Here is a 22,780-nt window from a genome sequence, read left to right as displayed (position 1 = left end):
CCTTTCTGTTTTTTCCACTGAGTGTTGTCTGAATTTCTAATAGATCCACAGACTGTTTTATATATCCTGTTAGCCCTTCCAGATCTGTGTCCAAGCCAGGCCTGTTCTGGTAGCACCGCTCTGCCTTCCTCCCGTGTCCCTCTGTGACGGACGGCACCCCCAGCCAGTCAGCGGGACGTGTTCCTCCCTGGGAACTCCACGGGGCGGCGGCCACCAAGAACATGTCTCAAATGCACCTCTCTCTCCATATTTACTTCTGTGGCCACAGTGCTGGCCTTGATGAGCTTGGACTGGCTGATGTCTCCCAGCGTCTGCTTCTCTGCCCGCTAAACATTCTCCACATTGCTGCCAGAGGTGTTTTTCTAAAATGCAAATCAGCCCACATTCTTCTTTTCCTTTTTATAAAAACCTAAACAAACACAAACACCACCCTCTAGTGACTCCCCAGTGGAAACGGGGAAAAATGACAGTCGAGACCGTGCCCTATAATCCCAACCCCATTTCTCAGTCTCCCAACCCTGGTCCAACTCCCACACACTGGACTGCTCTGCGGAGGGAATGTATTTTTGTGCTTTTGAGTTGAAATTCAGTTCCCCCCATTCAGAGGTTGGACCTGTTATGAAGCATTCTTGTTCTTTTCTTCCACCCTCACCCCTGACTCTGGGCAGAAGTAACTGGTGTCAGCCCTGGGCTCTAAGGGTATTTAGAGCACACACAACACACTTTCTAGATGCCTCTGCTGTTCAAACCTATGCTCCTCACACTGACTCCTCTAGTATCTCTGTGCCTCACATGTAGTAAGCATTCAAAAACTGCTTAATGGAAATATTCTGCCCAGTACTAGTTGAAACATATAAATATCAGGGCAAGAATTCTATACTTTTTGCCTATCCATTGTTTGCTTATGTAGCAATAGAACCACATGGTTTATTTAAAAATGTGTTATAATGTTTCCTGTTTGGGTTTGGATCAAATTGTCAGAACCACCACCACCACCACCACAATGATGATTTAGATGTTTCCGTTCTAGATCGAAAGCCCATCATCATGGAGTTTAAGTGCTTTGATAACATTTTCATTTCTTTGCTCTCTCCTTTCTGCACATAGAGAACCTGAAATAACATAATAATCATCCCAAGCAGTGCAGCCCCATCACAACAATGTAAAGCAGCCAACATTACTCATGTGATTAGCTCATTTTCTAAGGCACAGCCTCCCACTTGATGGGCTGAGAAAGAGCGTAGAGGCTCAAACACAAGTTCCCTAGCCTTTTTGGGGGCTGGTCCTGACTGCCACGCTCCTTTTATCCCCCTGCAGTAAAATCATTTTGAGTGCAGGGATGTGAAGTGGGTCCAGAAATACTATATTAAGCCATTCTACCATTTAAATAGCAGACTGAATTCTCCCAAGTTATACTCAGCATGTTCTATGAGAGGAATCCATTTTATGACTCAAGGGATCCTGAACACATGATCTAAAAAAAAAAAGGAAAGTCCAAACCACAACGGCAGAAGGGTTTTTCATAGCGGCAGTGTTTAGAAAAATAGTATATACTATTGCTCACTTCCCAACACCTTATCTGCAAAAGAATTGGCAGAGAGTAAGGATTTAACACATCATGACAACAGAGACTGGGGAAGGTTTCTGGGGAATGTTACTTACCGTTCCCACCAAGGGGTAAATGAAGCCAGCGCCTATGCTGGCCCGGACATCACTAATGGGTAAAATGAAATCCCTGGGTACACCTTTCTTGTCAGGCTGGTGAGACAGGGAAAGGTGGGTCTTTGCCATACAGATGGGCAAATTTCCAAAACCCTGTAAGAAAGGAAAGAGACTGTGTTCACTGAGTGTAAGTATTAGTCTCTTTGACATGTTTAAGTTATACTCCAAATAACCCCGGAGGAGGCTAAGATCCAGGCACACAGCAGGTGTGTGTTACCGCTTGTTCACTGAGCAAGAAGACTGAGCAAAAACTCATCTTTACTTGACCATCACCTGGCAGGCAGCGGGTGTCTATTACTGAGTAAGGAGAGGGTGCCGAAAGGGAGGGTGGCATCATGTGTGTGTTTGGGTAAGTGGCTGTTTTCAGGCAGAGCGGCCCCAGCAGCAGCTGCAGAGAACATTTTCCAAGGGTATTAGTATCCAGGACTCAGAAAGGTAATCAGGAGAAAGGCTGTGTAATGAGGCTTTTAGTCACATTGTTCACTCATTCTTGGAGGCTGCCAGGAAGCAAAGGGTTCCTTTGTGTTGGTTTATGAATCATGGCTATTTGATCTGTGATTACATTATATGAACTAAGATGAAGTCACTATTTAAGCCTCTTATTTTTAAGGACCAAAGGCGATGCCTGACCCAGAGTTCCAAAGGTGAAAGGGCAGGAAGCCACATGCGGTGTCTCACAAAAAGGACAGTGTCCTTGCAGCCTGGTTCTGATTAAAGGGTACACAGTGCCTCTTTAGAGACTTGGCTAATTAACGGCAACCACATAGTTGACACATAACTTTTAAGGGATATTCCCTCGGTAGACAGCAACAAAAGGAATGCAGTCTTCAGGGATAACTCATACAGAATTTCTTATGATTCAACTTGAAACTATTTTGAAGATTTTAGATTATTATCAGTCTGAGGGGGTGGGGCTATTTCTGAAATGCTGTCATTCTCTTATACACTCATCAGAATTCTGCTGGGGGACAAACACAACTGCTCTTTGGAAATGGTGCCCAGAATTTTGGGTTTCAGAGGTCAGTCCAATACTGAAATCATACTATGAACTGATACAGCTCTGCCAATTTAATATTTTGCGAGTAGGGCTATTAAAAAACAAACAAACCCAATATGCCACATATCATCACTACTTCAGAAGAGAAAGAACTTTTTAACACCAAATAAAAGAAGGATCTAATCTTACAATAAATGATAGTCCTTAAGTATTATTAAAAACTCATGGAAAAAAACTCATATGACAATGAAATTATTTATTTCAGTGTATGTGAGTGAAAATTTTACCACAGAACAATTCCAATGTTTGGGAATCATTTATTCATTTTTTTATGTATAGCCAAGAGCATACATGGAAAATTCTCAGAAAAAAATGAGTTGTTGACTATCTTATCAAACTGGGGGATGACTATGGCTGGCATTGACAGTGTTTAAGGAAATGTCATATTTGGCATAGAGGACTTAGGAGTTGGGGAACCAAAAAAGAAAATCAATCATACTCTTAATGCAGCTCTTTTGATAGCAAGCCCTTCAAGTGCTCTGACTTCTATCATTATCACCCGGAACTGGATGGGACATTTAAGGCATCCGGTCATTTTGGCCAGGGTGGCTGAACACAGCGCAATGGAACACATTAAGCATGGCCATTATGGGACTAGCTTGGGCTGCGGAATCACAGCCACCTTTTACAGCTGCTTGCTGACTTGACTGTGCTGCTGACTCCTCTCTAGAGGAAGAAGATGGTGGAGCCTTCAACCTTGGTGGGCAATCTCAGCATCAAGCCAATGAACTACTCATATAAAAAAGAACACCAAACACCCGTCTTTCTGTGCCACACTGCTGTTTGCCTAACCTGGCACCATGCTAACATTTTTAAGGTAGTAAGAGATAGTAAGAGGCCTGCAATGAAGAGGGAGCACCCAAATGAAGACATCACCCAAATCTGACTTGAGAGACACACATCCAAGGACATCTTCAATGTTCCTGGCTGAGCAGGAGGGCTAAAGACTGGTCAGCACAGATGTGATAATTGCCCATATTAGAGAAATGTATAACCACACAAGTCAGGGATGTATGTATCAGAGGGTATACATCCTCACCACAGTGTTCTAACTATAGCCCACATCCTCTCAAGGATATCAATTCAATCTTTGTAGACAATAAAGTAGATTAAGCCAAGTTTAGCTGGTGAGATACATACCAGTCCTCAAGTCAAGGTGAGTATTTCAAGAGCTAAAGATGGATTTTTTTTCCCCTAAAAGCATGACTTTTACCTGTTGCGTGTAACGATCTATTTTGGATTGTGCCTCTGGAGAGAGTTCGATATCTTTGGCTCCATACACAGCCTGGGCAATGGTTCTTATCTTTTCTATGATTGGAAGCTGGAGAAACACAAATGACAACAAAATGGTTAACTTCAGTTTGGCTAACTAATTAAGGGAAAGCTTAGTGAGAATTTCTGTAATTGCTTAAAATTCCCTACCAAGTTACCTTCTCAGCAACAGTGGCATTTGGAGCGAACACTCTTTCCTCCTTCTATCATTCTCAAAGTAGAAATTTTCAGATCAGAGGTAAGTCAGCAGGTAAGAAGCCTGAGGTGTTCCACCAATCAAATGCTGCTTATCTAGTTTCACTGTTATCCACAGCACTGTTTTTAATGGTCCTTTATATCACAACAAGAGTCTCCCAACTAAATGCTTAGTGCTGGTTTTGAAGTGAGACTCAACTTGGGTTATATGACAAGGAATATAGTAATACTAAAGAATAAGTGTACATATTTTTAATGAAATATAATTGATATACAATATTGGTCTCAGGTATATAACATAGTGAATTGACAGTTAACAGATATTACTAAATGTTCAGTACAGAAAGTTACCGTCTGTTAATGTACAAAGTGTATTTTTGTGTGTGGGTTGGAATGGGTTGAGATTTTAATATCAGTGCTGATGTGATTAATCACTTCATGGGAAAACCAGGGATTGGAACTAGTGTCACTTTAGCAAATTATGAGCAGTCATGGAGAATGGGAAATATTCAAGAAGGTGAGATAGGGGCAAATAAGCTACGTGGAGAGGAGATTAAAAATCTTCCATAATGCTATATAGAAAACCTGGATGCAACTGCTGGTAGAATATTGAAAGTGATCTGAAGAAGAATGGACCATTAAGAAAGGAATATGCCATACATAAAGTGATTCTTAATTTAAGCAGCCTTCAACAAAATCATTCATAATTTTACTGTAGGTAGAAAATACGTAGCATAATGCAGCTCGTAGATTTACTGTTTATTGAACAGCTGCTAGACCAAGTGCCCACTGATAGAATGATGTCGATTAAGGGGTGTAAGTCTCTCATGTCCTCAAGGACTCTGCTTGGCAATGGCAAATGGTACATGTGCATGAATTACGGTTGATATATACAGGAAGGCGAGTTACCCACAGGAGAAAATAAAAGCTAGCTTTACCTTCCCAGTCTGACAAAACTCAAACCTACTTTAAAATGTGTTTTTCATTACCATAGGTTTTATTACTGTAGAGTTGTTCTGTGGTCTGGAACTTCAATATTGGACATTTCAACTAATGAAAAAGCATGAAGGTATAAGTTGTTATAATCTTTCATTGAAGGACATAAAAGAGGGTCTGAGTCACTGGAGAGGAAACAGTTCATTCATAGATGAGAAGACACAATACTGTACAGATGTCAGTTCCTCAAATTTAATCTATGAGATCAATGCTATTCCAGTAAAAATCCTGAAAGCATTTGGCCAACCATTTCTGAAATTCACAATGAAGAGTAATGGCATAAATAGGTATGATAACTTCAGTAATAAATAAAACCAAAAGAACAGAGATAGGGGACTTGCCTTACCAAGAATCAATCACACTGCAAAGCTATGCTGATTAATCCCATATGGGACTGGCCCAGGCCTAGACAAATTAATCAATGGAAGATATGAAACAACCCAGAAGGACACCTCACCCAGTATGGGGTAGTGCATAGATGAAGTGCATGAAATAGGGACAGAGCTGATGATCCAACTGACTTTTGGCTGGAAAGAAATAAAATTAGATTCCCACCTCACACCAGGTACCCACATAAATCCAACCTGGAACAAAGGTATGACATCTACAGTTATGATTCTGAACATGGGAAGAAAACACTTGGAACTTTCATTTGCCCTATTGAGGTAGACATATTTCTTAGGTAATGTAACCAGAGAATATGCCCTAAAGGACATGAGTGACGATGTGATGACATAAAAATGTAAAAGTTTCTATAGAAAAAGACATTAAAAATAAGTAAAGGATAAGGAACAGCCTGGAAAAAGATACATGTAAATATTTAAAAGTCAAAAGATAAGTTACTAGGATGAATAAAAAACTCCAGCATATCAAGAAACAGACACATATTTAATACTGGGCAAAAGGAGTGACTAATAACCTATGAAAGAACACCCAATCTCACTTGTAATCAAGGAAAGGCAAATTAAAATGATGAAAAGCCAATTCACACCCATTAGATGAGCGAAACTGGAAAGTATGAGAGTATCGAGAGCAGGAGAGGGTGGGCTCTTGCCCTGGTACAGACGCTAATGACCCAGCTAATGGCCAGCAGGTCAATAAATTTTGCTTGCAATGAGCAATGCTTTTTAAGAAAGAAAAGTTAAGAGGGTGTTAGAAGGTATTTCTAGCACCCACACAGCAAGCACAATGAGCAAGCTTCCCAAGCCGGGTCTCACTTCCAATACAGCCTCCCCTCTACTGCAAGTCCAGCCTTCTTGCAATGTACCCACATAAGAAAAACTCAAAAATCTTCGGCTCCCCGTGGCCTACTGAAGAACAAAACCTGGTTCTGACATTTGATGCCTCTTTCCTGGTAGCTTTCAAAGAACAACATTGGCTAAATGCCCTGAGCTCTGTAAGATGGATCTCACAGGCTGGCTTCCCCAGGGAGTCTTTACTGGTCCTCCTCCAGCACATGTGTCTTCTCTTCTGGGGTGTCCCGGTGTGCCTGTAATACTCTTGCCTGGGGCATACACAGGACCAGGTGGTCACAAGCCTGGCAGTGGGTGGCTGCAAGCAAAGCTCTGTCTCAGGGCTTCCCTGAGGAGATGCAGTCGGTAGCAGTTCAGGATCACAGGCGGACACTGAAGTCTACTGGACAGTAAGGAGCCTTTGGTAAACCATGTCACAGGAGAAATCAGAGAAGATCCTACACTTCAATTCTGGAAAGAAATGATCATTATTTTTCAGGAGGGCAGAATGTAAAGCAAGGATAGAAATGAGAAGGAAACAGTTTTAGCCCAATTTTTAAGGAAAAACTGTACTAACCAGAGATGCCTCACTACAATGACACCAGGAGCTTTCAGTGTAAGCCAGGTATGGTGCCAGGAATATTGCAGAAAGAATTATGTATGGCATGAGTGCAAAGCTGAGGCTGGATTACAGAGGACCTCGGGGTTACTTCTAATTTAAGAGTCCCTGTTCATATGAGCTGGGGAAGATGGACTTGTAAACTCTGTGAGGTCAAGGGCCACCTCTTGCACACTTAGGGCGGGGGGATATGTGAGCCCCTGGAGTTTACAGCAGGCCCTCAACGTACAGTTTTGAACAAATGAATGAATATTTCTGAATTTCCTGTTGACTAAGCAAGGGTTCCACGTGGCAAAAAGTTACCACAGATCCTAAGGAGGTCCAGGTGGTGATGGCGGAAGCCCACAGTGAGAGCGGACCTTTTCCCTTGAGTCTGCGACTCATCTGTCGGCATCATTGGCTGATGGGCACTGCTATTGACACTGCACTTAAGCTAATATGGTCTCTGCTCTGCAGGTCAATAAATTTTGCTTGCAATGAGCAATGCTTTTTAAGAAAGAAAAGTTAAAAGGGTGTTAGAAGGTATTTCTAGCACCCACACAGCAAGCACAATGAGCATGCTTTGACAGGGGTCAGCTGTCAGCATGGTGTGCTCCCCAGGCAGTGCAGTCCTCCTGGGTCCTGGGGACAGGCAGCCTCCCCATCCTCCCCACCATGGCCACTCCAGCCCTCCATGGACACAACAGCTGGGGCCGCTGCAGGAGGGCGGGCAGAGAAAGAACATGGCCCCTTCCGATATCTGGTTAACTGTGTATCTCTCTGAATTTGTTTCCTCTTTCCAAAGATGCGGGCGTGAATCCTCCAGTGTGCATGGTTTTACGGACAGCATTGAAGCAATGCAGAGAAAAGTGAGCGGCGAGTGTCCCACTACACTAGCCTTCAGCAACATCACTGCAGGGAGTGAGGTCGATGCACTAAGAGAATTATGTTTTCTCTGGGAGTAAAACAAAATGACAACCAAACAGATATTATTACTTGTAATATATTTAATGAGTAGAATGCACTGGTCACTGACCTCTAGATTAGGACTTGAAAGTAAGAAGTCAGTGCCTTTTCTATTAAGTTAATCATTAAAGAAAAATGCACGTGTGAACAAGGGGATAGTAAATGACAAATAAAGGAATCAATGAAGAGTGGTTATTTAACTGATTTACTATTAGTTTTTAAGCATGAAAATATCTCAAGAAATATTTTGAGATTTACCATCTTGAGCATACAGTTATGTACTGTTAAGTACATTTACATGTAAAACCAACCTCCAGAACTCTTCATTTTGCAAAACTGAAACCATGTGCCCATGAAACACCAGCTCCCCGTCTCTCCCTCCCTGCACCCCTGGAACCACCTTTCTACCTCCTGTCTTAATGGATTTGGCTACTCCAGGCACCTCACGGAGGTGGAATCACACAGTATCTGTCCTTTTGCATCTGGTTTATTCCATCCAGCATGAGCTCCACGTTGTACCGTGTGGTTGAACTTCCTTTCTTTTTCGGGCTGAGTAATATTTCATTGCATGGATACACTTTCTTTTTTTTTAACCTGTTCATCCATCGATTGGGCAGTTGGGTTGTTCCTACCTTTTGGGTATTCTGAAAAGTGCTGTTATGAGCATGTGTTGACAAATCTCTCTTCCAGACCCAACTTCCAATTCTTTTGGGCATAAGGAAATATATATTTTTTGTTAATAACTAAACTGCCTTCCTTTTTAATGTTTACTTGGAAGTCCTTTGGGAATTCCAAGGCAGGTGCCAGGCTGACTTTGTGACCACTGTAGTGTGGTTTTGTTTCCTGTAGGAAAACTGCAACCACTCCCACATGATGGATGACCCAAGCAGAGGCAGTGTAGGGAAACGGGAAGGGGCCATGGTCAGTCCCAGTAGGGCACCTCGTTTCCTCTTATCCTCAGGTGAGAGAGCCGTGTGCTTCCTGGCAGGTACTGTTACCTACCCACACCTCTCTGACACCCCAGCCCTGGCCTCACCACCCCTGGAGAAGATGGGGTACTTCTCGAGCAGCTTCGACATGTATAGTGCTATCCATCGTGGGCCTAAGAGAATCAAGTCCTGGTGTGTGTCCTGCAGCCCCATGCTGAATAAATAAAGAGCCTCAGCTCCGCAGCTAGAATCCCAAGAGCAATGTTCTCTTGAGCCTTCTACATTTTTTCTTTTTCACTCACATGTACAAGTAAATAAATAAAGAAGAATATCTGTTAACGTATCTCTTGGGCTTAGTATACAAACTAAAAACTGCCCTGGTAAGGTAGTTACTGCTGCATACAATGTTTATACTGTGTCAGCAGGCAAGGAACTTCTTACTGTTTCTCTGCTCGATTTTGGGGAGAAGTGTAATCTTTAAAGGAAAAAAAACAAAGCCAAGTTAAGTCCAATATTGTTGATGCGAATTTGATATTCACTTGCATTGTTCTGTTTTAAATGATAGTTTTTATAAAATAAATACATTATGAATGTCTATGCATTAATCATCCCTGGCTTTCCCCCGATTCTCTAAATATTTATGAACTTATTTATTCACCTCATCATTCATTTTTATATCCCTACAGTCTAGGGTAGTGGCTTGCACACAGGCATGTGCTGAATGAATAAACAACCATTTATGGCAAGTACTTTCAAGGTATGCAAAGAACTTTGGGGATGTGGTGTACAAAGAACGTCTGTCTGATGGGGGGGTTGATGACACAATTAACAAGTATGACAGCAGAGAACGTGTTAAAGGACCTGCACAAACATTACTCTTATGGTTGGCAGAGGAAGACACAGAAATTGGCAAACGCTGGTAGGACATAGAAAGGAGCTTGAACTGTGCTTGAAGGACATGAAAGATTTTAATAAGCAAAGAAAAGAAAGATTATTCCACACAAAGAAAAAGGCACAAGGTGTGAATGGCAGCAAATACAAAGCTTATTCTGGAAAAAGTGACTCTTCTATCTGAATTATGCATAATTGCTTAACATAAGCTACTTTACAAAGCTTGGTGTATATACTAGCATTTTAAATCATTTTTGAACTAATGCTATGTTAAAGCTTCACCTTGATCAGGATGTAACTATGAACACATTCTACATTAATTCCCTCCCAAACTTCTTAAATGTATACTCAGGAAACTGAAATACTCAAGAACAGAGCTGCCAATGGAAACTTTCTGTGATGATGGAATGTTTCATATTCTTACTTTCCAGTTGAGTAGCCACTAGCCTTGTGTGGCTATTAAGTAGTTGAAATGTGACTGATGCAACTCAGGAAAGGAATTTTAGTTCACTTAAATTTAAATAGCCACTTGTGACCAGTGGTTACCATATGAGGTAGCACAGCTTTAGAAAGTAACTGACCAGTTGTAGGTTGCTGGGTCCCTTGCACTGAGTATGGACACTGAGCCGAGCTGAGTGACACCATAATGTAAGCTGGAGGATGTGGTGCTTCATTAGACCCATTTAGCAGATATGGCAACCTATGTTCACAGAAGCCGAGTTATGTGGAGTTAGACAGCATACCTTCTTGAAAACTGCTTTACAAATTCTAGGCCAGCAGACACTTAAATTTTTTAATTTTTTTTTTGGTGAGGAAAAATGGACAGAAATAAACTGAAAAGAACTAAAGTTAAAAATGAAGCTGCTAGAACTGAAGAAAATAAAGGAGTATGAAGGCTTTACAATATAGTGGCGCCTCATCTTCCTAGGAGGGTAGGATCTAAAGTTAACAACCCTGAAAGTTTCTTAGAAGACGCATGAAAACATTATGCAATCCTCTACTATTGACACTCCACTATCTCTTAAGCCCACAATGATAGAAGTGTTGGAACACATTACTGTTTCTTCAGCAGCCACACTGAATGAAAACTACATCATTCCTTTGTTTCACCAAGGCCACTGAGTGGAATACATGTAAGTCAAACGTTCCTGTGCTGGGGTATCTGTGAAATGTTGTCCAAAGCCTATGAAATATTTAAAGAGAAGAACCAATTCAACTTGCAAGATGAATAGAAATCTCTGGATACTCAGTAATGATTTGAATTCATATTTTGTATTTTAAATGGAGCATGAATTTTAAGTGATCTACAAGTGCAGTTTGGTAATCAGCCTTTCCTGCACTTCACATAAAAGTATAAGCTGAAACCAATGATGTTAATTTATATAGAACACACACGAGGTGTAACAGGTTCATTACCGCACAGCCCTCGTGTCCCAGAAGCAGCTCTGCATTGTTGCTGAGAACAACAGACCCTTGTATCTTTGACACAAAGTATGTCCTTGGCTGCACACCAGCCCATCTGAGCAACCGAAGGTGTACGTGCCGACTTCCACACGCGAGGCTATCCCTGCTGGCTCGATGGCCCTGAGCAATGGGTTAGCCCAGTCGACTCCCAGAGGCCTCTCATTCTCCTAAAGCAACGGCATGTGTGCTAGGAAAGGAAAAAAGGCTTGTGGCTGGAAAATCTGCATTTGGTCCTGTGAAATGATGGCAGTACAGAGTCCATACAGGCGATCTCCTATTCTCTTAAGCAGAACATGACAGCAACGTCCAAGGAAAGGCCCACGTAGGAATGGATGACTGTAATCATCTCTTCTCTCCCAGATGAGGGGAGAGGGCTGATAGGGGCCGAGCACTCCACCTGTGTGTACTTTTATGACCTATCTGTTGTTTCTCTTTCTCCAACCCTACTTACAAACGTTCGTGTGTATGGAATGAACGTGAGGTGCAGTTTAGGGTCTGTTTTCATGTGCAACAAGCCCTTCTTTACAAGTGGCTCTTTATCTTGATTGTGTAACAGAAGTCATATTTCCCTCATCGACCCACTGGCGATGCTCTTCTAAGGAGTAAAATTAGTACTAAAGTAACTCCCCCACCTCTCAGATACTGGGGTCACTGGAAGCCAAGCTGTTTTGTGTGTTTTTTCCCCCAAATCCTCAGGTTAGTTTTCCCATTCAAAGTGGTCTGCTGTTTGTGGTGCCCACCATGATCACATCTGGGGTAGCTTTTATATGATGTTCTGTGAGAACTTGCTTTTTAGGTTGAGAAAATGGGTAAGTGACATACTGCAGGCCCAACAAGACTTGATGGAGAGGTTAGAGGCCAGTGTGGAGAAGAACCTAGTTTTGACAGATCTGAGGTTTCAGGTTTGGAATCAGAAAGGGGAGGCAACGTGGGAATGTGCAGCTGAGTTTCAGAAAGGAGACCAGGGAAGAGGCTGATAAGAGGCTCCAAGCGGTTCCGGCTGGAAGACAAGAGCTCAGTCATAAATAGGAAAGCAGCACATGAAAGAGTATTGGAAAGAGAAGTGGGTTTCTGAACAAGACAGTTAACTGCCTGGAGAATGCAGGGGCTGCTTTCCATAGAACATTCCATTCCATTGCACAGAAAGGGGAAAGAACAGAGCTGAAGAAAAAGGTCCACAGGAGCAATAGGCCAAGGGCAAGTCCCAACACTGAGAGGCAAGAGCCACAGAAGGGCAAAAGCCCTGACGGGGAGACAACAGTGCCAGGACAAAAGATATCACATTCCTTCCCAGAATGGTTTTTTTTTTTTTGCAAGTACTGTGAAATATAAAAGACACAGAAAGATGTGCATAAATATTTTGTTTTTAAATTCTACAATTAAAACTACATATACAGCTTAAAAACATTAATGGCACAGAACTGTATATCAAAAAATGGTTAAAAAATGGGAAATTTCAAATGATGTATATTTTGCACAATTTAAAAAATACTGTGTATACACTATATATACATACATATAAGAATTTATATATATATACATTTTTATTGATCTGTTTCAAACTTGAGGTTCTGGTTGCAAAGGCCTGGAGTCCAATTAAAGGACTCAAAACACCACCTGCAACTGGCATATGTTCAAGTTTGAACTGTTGAGAAGTAGAAAATAATTCCTTAATAACCATCTCCCAGCCCCCCGCCCCCCACCCAACCAAAACTCCTCTGCGTTAAAAAGACCAGCTGGACAGCAGGAGAGAAAACACACAACACATGGGCAGTAAAAGTGCAATAGTTCAGATATCAGCGGTGCTGGCTGTGGCCCGGCTGAGTCTTCCTGGTCTGTTTTGATTTCCCCTCATCCAGCTCCCACTGTGATCAAGAGAATGGCTTCATGCAAAGAACAGGAAAGACCTTTTAATAAAAACAAACACTATCCTCTCTTGCTGTCAAGGTTACATCTCAAAATGTTTGCAAGGTTAGAGGAAGGATATGGAAATGATTTTCAACCTTAACTCCTGATTTAACAAACAATATTCTGACTCTGATTTGCAAGCTGACTTCTGGTGCCACACATCCTTTGAAAAAGCAACTGACTTTTTAGTATATCACTAATGGTACACAATTCTAATGGAGAAAGAAGAATGCTAAATGTCTTCCTGCTTTAATTTTGTGGTGCCTTTCTTTTTTGGTGCACTAGGAGCCTTGGCTTCTGATTCATGGTTTTGACCCACTTGAACAAGGAAACCAACTCTAGAATCTGACCAAGTTACTTGAATTACAGACAGTTCTTGAAGGTCAATTCAAGAAGCCCTCTCTCTTCCTGAAGTGAACATGATGGGACAACTAACATTGGTTGCCAGCTTCCTACATTCTAGCATTTCACTCCAAGACATTTCATGCGGTCTTCACAGCAACTGGGTGAAGTTGGTGTTAATATTAGACACTTAATACAGTGTCAAAAAAGGTCTGGAAGCTGAGGTTCAGAGTGATGAGTTAACTTGCCAAATTTATATCTGTAGTAGGAGGCCTAGGCAAGATTTGAACTCAATTCTGCATGACTCCAAAGCTTTACCCTTTAAACTTAAACATGTTTCTTCTTCCATTAAATGTTCCTTTGTTATGGGGCAAGACCCTCACCTTCCATTTCATCCATTTCTGCATTGAAAATGCAGAGTTGACCTTGTACACTTAATGGCATTGGGTGAGACATGCTTTAAACAATGTGGAAAAGAGGGATTTGATAGCAAACAAACTGTAAATATGGACTAGCTTGTCTCTCTGCTATACGATTTTCCTGTGTGCTTGCAGAGATGGAGTTACTACATTGTAAGGATATTATTATCAAAAGTGAAGAACAGAAAAGGAAAAGTAATAGAGAAGATGATGAGTTTTGGGGGGACTTTACAGCTCCTTAAATGGGACTGTGGTCATCCTACAGAACCGAGAGGAGATGATGGATTATACTCCAAGTTTAAATATATTGTCACGTGATCTACTTCCTTTGAGTAATTACGCCACTGCAGCTTAGTCCATATTTTTTCAAATTATATTTTGAATTACTCAACAGCTGCCTCCAGTACCAAAATCAAGTTGCTAACTCTGTTAAAAGCTGCTTTGGTAAAAGAGGTGCAATGTTGTTCTCTAGAGAACAGTGTCTGCTGAACTCAATTTCTACACAGTTTAGCACCGACTCCCAAATCAGAAGTGCAGCTAATTTCTTGCAGTGACTATGTGCGTGTTGTCATAAATCCTCATACCTTGTATATTATGTGGCCTAACAGTGTCTCTGAGGTTGTTTCTATTTATTTTTAGCTGTTCCTCTTTCCCCTGGGGTTTTGAGATGCTTTCTACTCCCCACACAAAAGCAAGCATGCTCTGTGCTCCTATGGTATTTCAAATTCCTCCAAATGATCTCAGGTGTCTTTCTTCTGCAACACAAGCCTGGGGTGCAGGTGGAGCAGGAAATAAGACACTATCAATCCTGTATGGAACACATTTTGGTGGAATAGAGTCTGGGGAGAAGCAAAAGTCACACAAAAACCCAGTTTGTGCTGTGAAGCAAAGGCAGTGGGGTGTTTTATGCAAAAGCATTTATCACTTCTTTTCCTGTAGGGCAATCCTCTACCTATCAAGCTGCCAGGCACCAAAGGGTTACTCATGGGAGGATAAAGAAGGGATATAAAAAAGGTCTCAAGAAAACCATTACCTAGCTCAGAAAGGTTCACCAGCATTAAATATGTAAGAAATCACAGGGGGGAAAAAGTTTTATCTGTGTTTCTGACTGCACCAATAACTTCAGCTTCCTACACTGTTATAAGACGAGATGGTAAACGGTCTTACAGTATCTGAAACTGTCTTGCCAGTGTAAGGAACACAGCTACATAGCGAGCCAGAGCAGCAATAGATCTTTTCATAAACTGTCATGCAGCAACAGGCTGAGATGCTGATGAGCTAATCAACAATCCTGCAGCTCAAATCTAGTATCTGCATTATAAGAAAAGGGAGAAGAGTATGTTGCAAAGGAGCAAGGGTCTTATCAAATGTAGGACTTTGACCATGTTGTTATAAATTTCTCCTATTTTCACAGCAAAGCAGACATTTTAATAGCATTATCTCCAAGAAGAATGGGAATTCCGGAAAAAAAAATTAAAATATTGGTGGAAAGGAAAAGGGCTCATCTTTGGGTTAGCGCATGTCCAAGACAGTGTGATTCAAATATTTCTTCTGTTTGCTGACCTTCTTCTCATCTGGGATGGTTGCCTTGAGAAAAGCTGTACATGGTGAAATCTTTCACTTAAAAACTGCCTTTGCCACTCAGAGCAGATGGTTGACAAATTAGATGGCGATGGTTGGAGGCACTTTGAGCAGGCGAGGGAGTGAGTCTTCTGCAAGCGATTTGTGTCAAAGGGCCGAGGGCTGTGCCCAGAGCTGCAGACAACCCAGTCAGGGTGCCCGGGACAGTGAGGTGCAGGCTAGAACAAGAGAGCACCTCAGCCAATGCCATCTGAGTGGCTTCCCTGCTGCCCCCACCAGGGTGCCCACTGCAGGGCTGCATCTAGCTTATGTGGAACACCTCCTGGGTCAGAGAACTCATCTTATGGTCACAACATTCTTCTATATGTGGAACCCAAGTCTCCTCCTCCTATCATCCACCACCTCTGTAACTCTGAACGTTCTAGTCCCTCATTCATAAAATGGACTTTCAACATGACAAACCTTTTCTGGGCAAATCATCCCAATGCATTTCTGAAATCTCTCCTCCCACAAACGTTTACTGAGTGCCGACAATGTCTCTGGTTTGTCGTGGATCCTATGCCCATGACTCTTGTCCTTCTTCAGGTGGTGGGTCCCTCAAGTTACTGTCCCTTTAAGCAGCATCTGCCCTCCAGCCCGCCCCACCCCCCACTTTTGAACCCTGAGTTCTGAAGAAGTGCCAGCCGATGGCCTCCATCATTCTGGATACTCTTCTAGCTCTGCCTCTTTAGGGCTATGAGACACTGGGCAGGTTACAGAACTGCTTTGTGCTTCAGTTTCCTTATCTATAAAATGGGGGAGTATCAACAGTTCCCACCCAACAGGGATGTGAGGACTGAAGAAGTTACATGTAGCAAGTGCCTATACACCTGGCCCCCCAAAAACCCTCCTAAGCCGGAGCCTTAGCAATAAGGCTAATATCAGGTGCTTGGTAGTGGGACTCTGCACTTACAGGGAGAGCTGCCGCACCTTCTCTTCCCTTAACCTGTCAGTTTACGTAAGTGAACAGGAAACTGGGGTGATGTGACTGTCTGAGACATCCAAGAGGCAGACCAACATATTGTATGAGGGATAAAAGAAAGGGGGAAGAAGCACTCAGCCTGAAGGCTGAACACTCTGGCAATCAGGGATATGCAGACAAATCTAATGCCAAGAGCTGGAGCTGCAAAATTCAGAACACAAATGTTTACATGGGTGCCAAGCTGGACGGAGATGAGTGAGGTCCTGGGAAGTCCAGACTTTCTGACTGAAGTCTCATTTTTCCAATTATGTTAAAAAATCTACTACATAATCCAGCAACTCCACTTCTGGGTATATAACCCCCCCAAAATGAAAGCAGAGTTGTGAAGATATTTTTACACATATGTTCATGGAAGCATTATTTACAAGAGCTAAGAGGTGGAAGCAACGCCAGTGGCCACTGACAGAAGAATGGATAGACAAAATGTGGCATATACACGTAAGGCACTATCATTCAGCCTTAGAAAGGAAGGAAATTCTGACATATGCAATAACATGGACAAGCCTGGAGGACATTATGCTAAGTAAATGCTATAGACTGAATGTTTGGGTCCCCCCCCAATTCATCTTGAAGACTAATCCCTATTGTGATGGTTATCAGGACATGGGAGCTTCTGGGGGTGATTAGGTCATGAGGGTGGAGCCCTCAAGGATGGGATTAGTGTCCTCACAAAAGACCCTAGAGAAATCCCTGCCCCCTTCCACAATAGGAGGACAAATGAGAAGACAGCTGTTAAGGAAACAGGGAGCGGGCCCTCACCAGGCACTGAATTGGCCAATGCCTTGATCTTGGATTTTCCAGTCTCCAAGACTGTGAGCAAGAAATTTCTGTTGTTTATAAGCCACTCAGTCTATGGTATTCCTTAGGGCAGCTTAAGAAGCATCAAGACAGTGAATAAGCCAGTTGCAAAAAAGACAAATATGCTACTAGGGCTTCACTTACATGAGACACTTAGAGAAGTCAAACCCATACAGAGACAGAAAGAAGGATGGTGGTCAGGGACGGGGGTGGGGGTGGGGGAGGCAAGTAGGGGCTTATTTAACGGGCACAGAGTTTCAGCTCTGCAAGATGAAAAGAGCTATGGATATGGATGGGCTGCTGAACAATGGATGTTCTTAACTCTACTGAATTGTACACCTAAACATATTAAAGATGGTAAATTTCATTCAATGTATATTTTACCACAATTTAAAAAATTTTTAATATGCCAAACATAACTCAAAAAACTCATAATGAGAGAGAAGAGCTATAGCAGAAATGGACAAGGAAAACACTGCCCATGCTTTTACAAGCCTAATGAAGTTGCTCAAAGTCCTGTTCCTGGGCAAGCCCTGCAAGTGTTGGCTGTTGACCCCTGGCTTCTCCAAAGCCTCTCCTCCCAGGCCTGCAATCTGGAAGGAGAGCTTAGCCTTCAAAAGCACAGGCTTTGGGGCAAGAAGCTGGGTCTGTCCTTGGCACTGTGGCCTCATCAGATGATTTAACCTCCTCCCCTTCAGTTTCCTTATCTGCCTGCTGTTGTGATGACTGAATGGACAGCCAATGCACAGATGTTAGCACAGGCCTGGCCCACAGTTCAGATGTAAGACTCGCTGGCCACTATTAGCACTGTCATCAGAACTTACCTGAACATTGTACAGGAACTGGAAACGGCTTCTTTGACTTGCAGCTTCTCTCACAGCCCAAGCCAGGTCCACCGACCCTTTCCCACCAATCGACCAGTGATAGCAGGGGACCGCATCAAAGGCGCCAGCCCGCTTTGCCAGCTCACACACTAAGTCAATCTCAGCACGGGTGTCAGTCCTAGTGATGAAAATGTTTGTGGTTTTGCATCTGTATTCATTTAGTGATGTTTTTAAAGAAAGACTAACCATTTATAAAGAACTTTGCTCCCTAACACTGAATATATTTTAAACATCAAAAGTGGTTACATCAGACTGCTTAAATAAATCAGACTTAAAGAAAAGCCTGGGAAAAAAATCCTCCCCAACACGACTCACATATTTCAAGTTGTTAAGGGTTTTATTGAGAAAATTCCATTACATATCCCTTTGATCATCCCTAGTCTTTCAGACAGAAATGCTGGGTGGAATTTTTTTTTTAAGTCAAGGAAATGATAACGCACTATATAGATTTCATTTCCTAATAACATTTGAGAAATGTCTGCTAAAATGAAACCCACCGATACCAAACTAATCAAACAAACAGAAAGAGCAGAGAATTTCTGTGTACTTTTGGATGAAGCAGAGAAAGAACAAATGTCCTCAAGACACAAGTACAGTTTACAGGGTGGCCCAGCAATATGACCACATAGAAAGATGGAGGCTTGACTTACTTGAAGACATTCAGAGCCACAACCACGGGAACCCCAAAGAGCTGAGCGATCTGAATTTGCTTTTGAAGGTTACAGCAGCCGTCTGCCACCAGCTGGATGTTCTGCAAGAAAACCAGACCCCGTGTATAGCCTCCCGCCAATACTGCCCAACCTACACGGGCAGGCCCACTCGGGCAGGTTTTGCTTCTATCTATGCTGACTTTGTTTGCCTATAAATGACTAAAGACCACAAAACACTTCTCCTCCAAGAAGAGGTGGCTGCAGAGGAGGAGGCTTATTTTCAAAATAATTTGGAAAATATTCTGGGTCCAAGGGCATATCTGGATTTTGAGCCAATAGTTGGATATTTCTACTGGCAGCTGAGACATAAGCAATGTGCCCCTGCATTGTAGTCTGTGGACCAGAAGGCCCCAGATGGGGAGGAGCTCCGTCCAGCTACTCCCTGCTCCAGTCCTTGGCGCCACCTGTAGGAGTTGAGAGGTACTGCTGCCAGTAAATTAAAGTCTATTTATAGAATAGAGTCAAGGAATTCAAGCAAGCCATAAAGCCAATTGTATATCCTCCAAAAGTCAGTTTTTGCCCACCAAAAGAACACATGGGTAGAAGCTCCGTACTTGTTTCTGGCATGGAGACTTTAAGCTGCTCTGATAGCTCCCTGCGGGGTAGGGAACACTGCATACAGCCTACACTCGTATGAAGCGGTTTTATCCCGGACCCCACCTATTTCCTCTCGGATTATCAGAAAAACACTTTTCTAAGAGGTCACTGGTAGAGGACTCATTCAATGATCAGGATTCAACTGCTCATCAATGGTTAACTGAATTTGAATGGCTCTTCACATTAAGTCCTTTAAAACAGTCACACTTACCTCCTCTGTATATTCTTTTTTGAGAGGGACACCAGCAGCTACCTGAGATAAAAAAAGACAAAAATTTAGAATAACTCCATTAAAATGTTTGCTCTGATAAAGATCTGAAAGAAAACAGATCCAGGTGATTTTTGGGAAGGTACATTTCAAAGCACACTTTGTGCTTTATGGTAATTGGCTGCCCTGGCTGAACACAAAGTCTTGTGGGAAGCTTTTGAAAAACAGTTGCCAGGGCTCCACACAGGCTGATTAGCCCAGGATTTCCGGGTGTAGGACCCAGGATCAGTACCAACTAAACTCCTCTGGTGATTTTAATTTGTGCTGATATTGAGCATTTTCATACCATTGCCCACTATCCTAGAATAAAATGGAATTTACATTCATATCTGATTATAATATATTAATACCTGTATATATTAATTAATTCTGAATTATTTAAAAATAACTGCCATTGACTTTTTACACATAGGCTTACTTTCTTTTTTTTAGACATTTCTTTTTTATTAAGGTATCATTGATATACATTCTTATGAAGGTTTCACATGAAAAACATTGTGGTTACTACATTCACCCACATTATAAAGTGCCCCCCCCCCATACCCCATTGAAGTCACTGTCCATCAATGTAGTAAGATGATGGGCTTACTTTTTTCACAACAATTTATGGGGTTGGCAAGACAGTTTTAAGATGAAACTGAAGTTGAGAGAAGGCATCCTGACCAAGGTTATACAGAAGTGAGAGGCAAAAAAGGTGGACCTGAAATATAATATGGCTCTGAAACCCCAGTTTAGTACCTTCCCACAATCGTAAACTGTATTTGTCTAGAACCTGCTACTGGTTTTGGTGAGAAATACTAGGCAACATTTTGATTTGCTGAAGACATGGTAACTTTCTCTTCTCTCAGTGGAAGAGGCTTTGAGAGTATTAGGAATCCTCTGAAAAGAAGTTAGCTTGGCGACAGAATGTTTTTTATAGTGTGTGGGAACATAAGTATTTGTGGATGGGTTTCAACAGCAGTAGCACAGGCTAAAAACACTGGGTGAACCTTCCAGTTGCAGCAACTAAAATGCTAGATTAAAAAAAAGGTAAAGTACTGCTGAAGTTGCACATGTTAAAGCTTGCAGAATCAAAAATTAAGTAAAAGCAGGAAGAATGAATTGCATGCAAGCACCAAAAAGTAGAAAGGATCAACGAAACAAAAAGTTGGTTCTTAAAAAAAACTAACAACATTGAAAACACTTTGGTAAGACTTAAAAAAAAAAGGAATGAAAAAAATTTTTACTATACATGCTGTACACAGAATGGGATACTATGACCAACTTTATACCAATACATTTAAAAACATTAAGAAATTCATAGAAGTATAAGTTTTATTTTAAAACTCCTTTAAGGAGAAATAGAAAACCTAAACAGTGCATATTCATTAACAAAAATTAAACGTATAGTTAAAAATCTACCCCTCAACAATAAGGCAACAGGCCCAGACAGTGTTACAGGTGAATTCTTCTCATCTTTGAATAAACAGATTATTCTAATGTTATAAAATAACATACATAGTATATAAAAAAGGAATCCTTCCCAATTAATTTTATGTGACTAACATCCCACTCATAAATATAGATGCAAAGATCCTACTTAAAACACTGCAAAACCAATAAGCAAAATTCAGTTGTTTATAAAAAAGATGATATACCCCCAACTTAGATTTATTCTAGGGATGTAGGTTCCTGTACTATTTGAAAGTTCAGTAATATAATTTGCAACACTAATAAAATGAAAACTGTATCATCTCGATACATGAATAAAATTATTCAACATCTATGCCATATAAAAACTTTGTACAGTAGGAATAGATGGTGATTTCCTTAACCTGATAAAAAAATTTACTGAAAATTTACAGAAAATATCATACTTGGTGATGAACTATTAAGAGTATTCTCTTTCAGTTGAAGAATAAGAAAAGGATGCCTGCTATCACCACTCCTATTAAAACTGTGTTGTAACTAGGGAGACCTGGTTAGTAACCAGAAAAAAAGTATAAAGAGTGGAAAGGAATAAACAGAGCTGTCATTATTTTCAGATATGACTGCCCACATAGAATGTACCAAAGTATCTAGATACTTAGTATAATTAATAAGAGAACAGTTTAAGTCCTGGAGATGTAATGCACAGTGTGGTGACCATAGTTAGCATAACAGTGTTGCATACTTGAAATCTGCTAAGGGAGTGGATCCTAAAATTCTCATCATAAGAAAAGAAAAAAAATCTTGTAGCTATGTATGGTGACAGATGTTAACTAGACTTATTGTGGTGATAATTTTGAAATATATATCATTTGAATCATTATGCTGCACACCTATAACTAATATAATGTTATAGGTAATTTATACTTTAATTAAACAAAAGAGAATGTAGAGAGGTCATTGGATATAAAGCAATATGTAAGAATGCAGAAGTAATCTGTCACTATTTAAAAACAGAAAGTATGTAGGAACAAACCTATAAAAGTATGTGGAAGCCCTCTTTGGAAAAAAGTATAAATCTTTATTAAAGTACATTTTAAAAGACCTAAATCAATGAAGAGATAGCTTATGTTCTCACACAGGAAGTTGTCAAACCTCCCCAAACTGACCTATTGATTTAATGCCATTCCAATAAAAATCCTAAAAAGATTCTTTATGGAACGCTATGAGCTAGTTCTAAAATATATACAGAAGTGAAAAGGGTCAATAATTGGCCAGGCATGCAGGAGAAAAGAGAACAGCTGGGGGAGCTTGACCTTTGGGCTAACAGTGTAGCACAGAGACCATTTTACGTAAGTAGACCAATACAGTTGAAGGGACATCCGAGAAAAAGGCCCACACATGTATGGAGAATTGATTTATCACACAGCAGGTCTGAAGATCAGAAAGAAGGAGCGATTATTTAAATAAATAGTTCTAGGTTATTAATTGGTTAATGTAGAAAAAATGAAGTTAGATCTGAT

The 22,780-nt window shown here is 41.3% G+C and overlaps 1 protein-coding gene across 2 annotated transcripts in view; it reads right to left on the bottom strand.

Moving 5' to 3' along the window:
* MTHFD1L (methylenetetrahydrofolate dehydrogenase (NADP+ dependent) 1 like) overlaps positions 1-22,780 on the bottom strand; it is a 164,690-nt gene that overhangs the window by 41,031 nt on the left and 100,879 nt on the right. Inside the window, exons 22-26 of one of the 2 annotated variants that reach the window (XM_073219755.1) lie at positions 19,794-19,835; positions 18,926-19,026; positions 18,216-18,393; positions 3,993-4,100; positions 1,663-1,815 (exon numbers count right to left, since the gene is read on the bottom strand). In XM_073219755.1, coding sequence (XP_073075856.1) covers positions 1,663-1,815; positions 3,993-4,100; positions 18,216-18,393; positions 18,926-19,026; positions 19,794-19,835 — 582 coding nt within the window. Of the gene's footprint in view, positions 1-1,662; positions 1,816-3,992; positions 4,101-18,215; positions 18,394-18,925; positions 19,027-19,793; positions 19,836-22,780 lie in introns of those variants that run through there. The other variant, XR_012124317.1, reaches the window with a different exon arrangement.

The sequence above is a fragment of the Manis javanica genome, chromosome 13 (assembly GCF_040802235.1).
Source record: "Manis javanica isolate MJ-LG chromosome 13, MJ_LKY, whole genome shotgun sequence".
Classification (NCBI taxonomy): Eukaryota; Metazoa; Chordata; class Mammalia; order Pholidota; family Manidae; genus Manis; species Manis javanica.
Note: the sequence above shows the minus strand (reverse complement) of the source record. Positions and strands in the feature narration are given on the sequence as shown.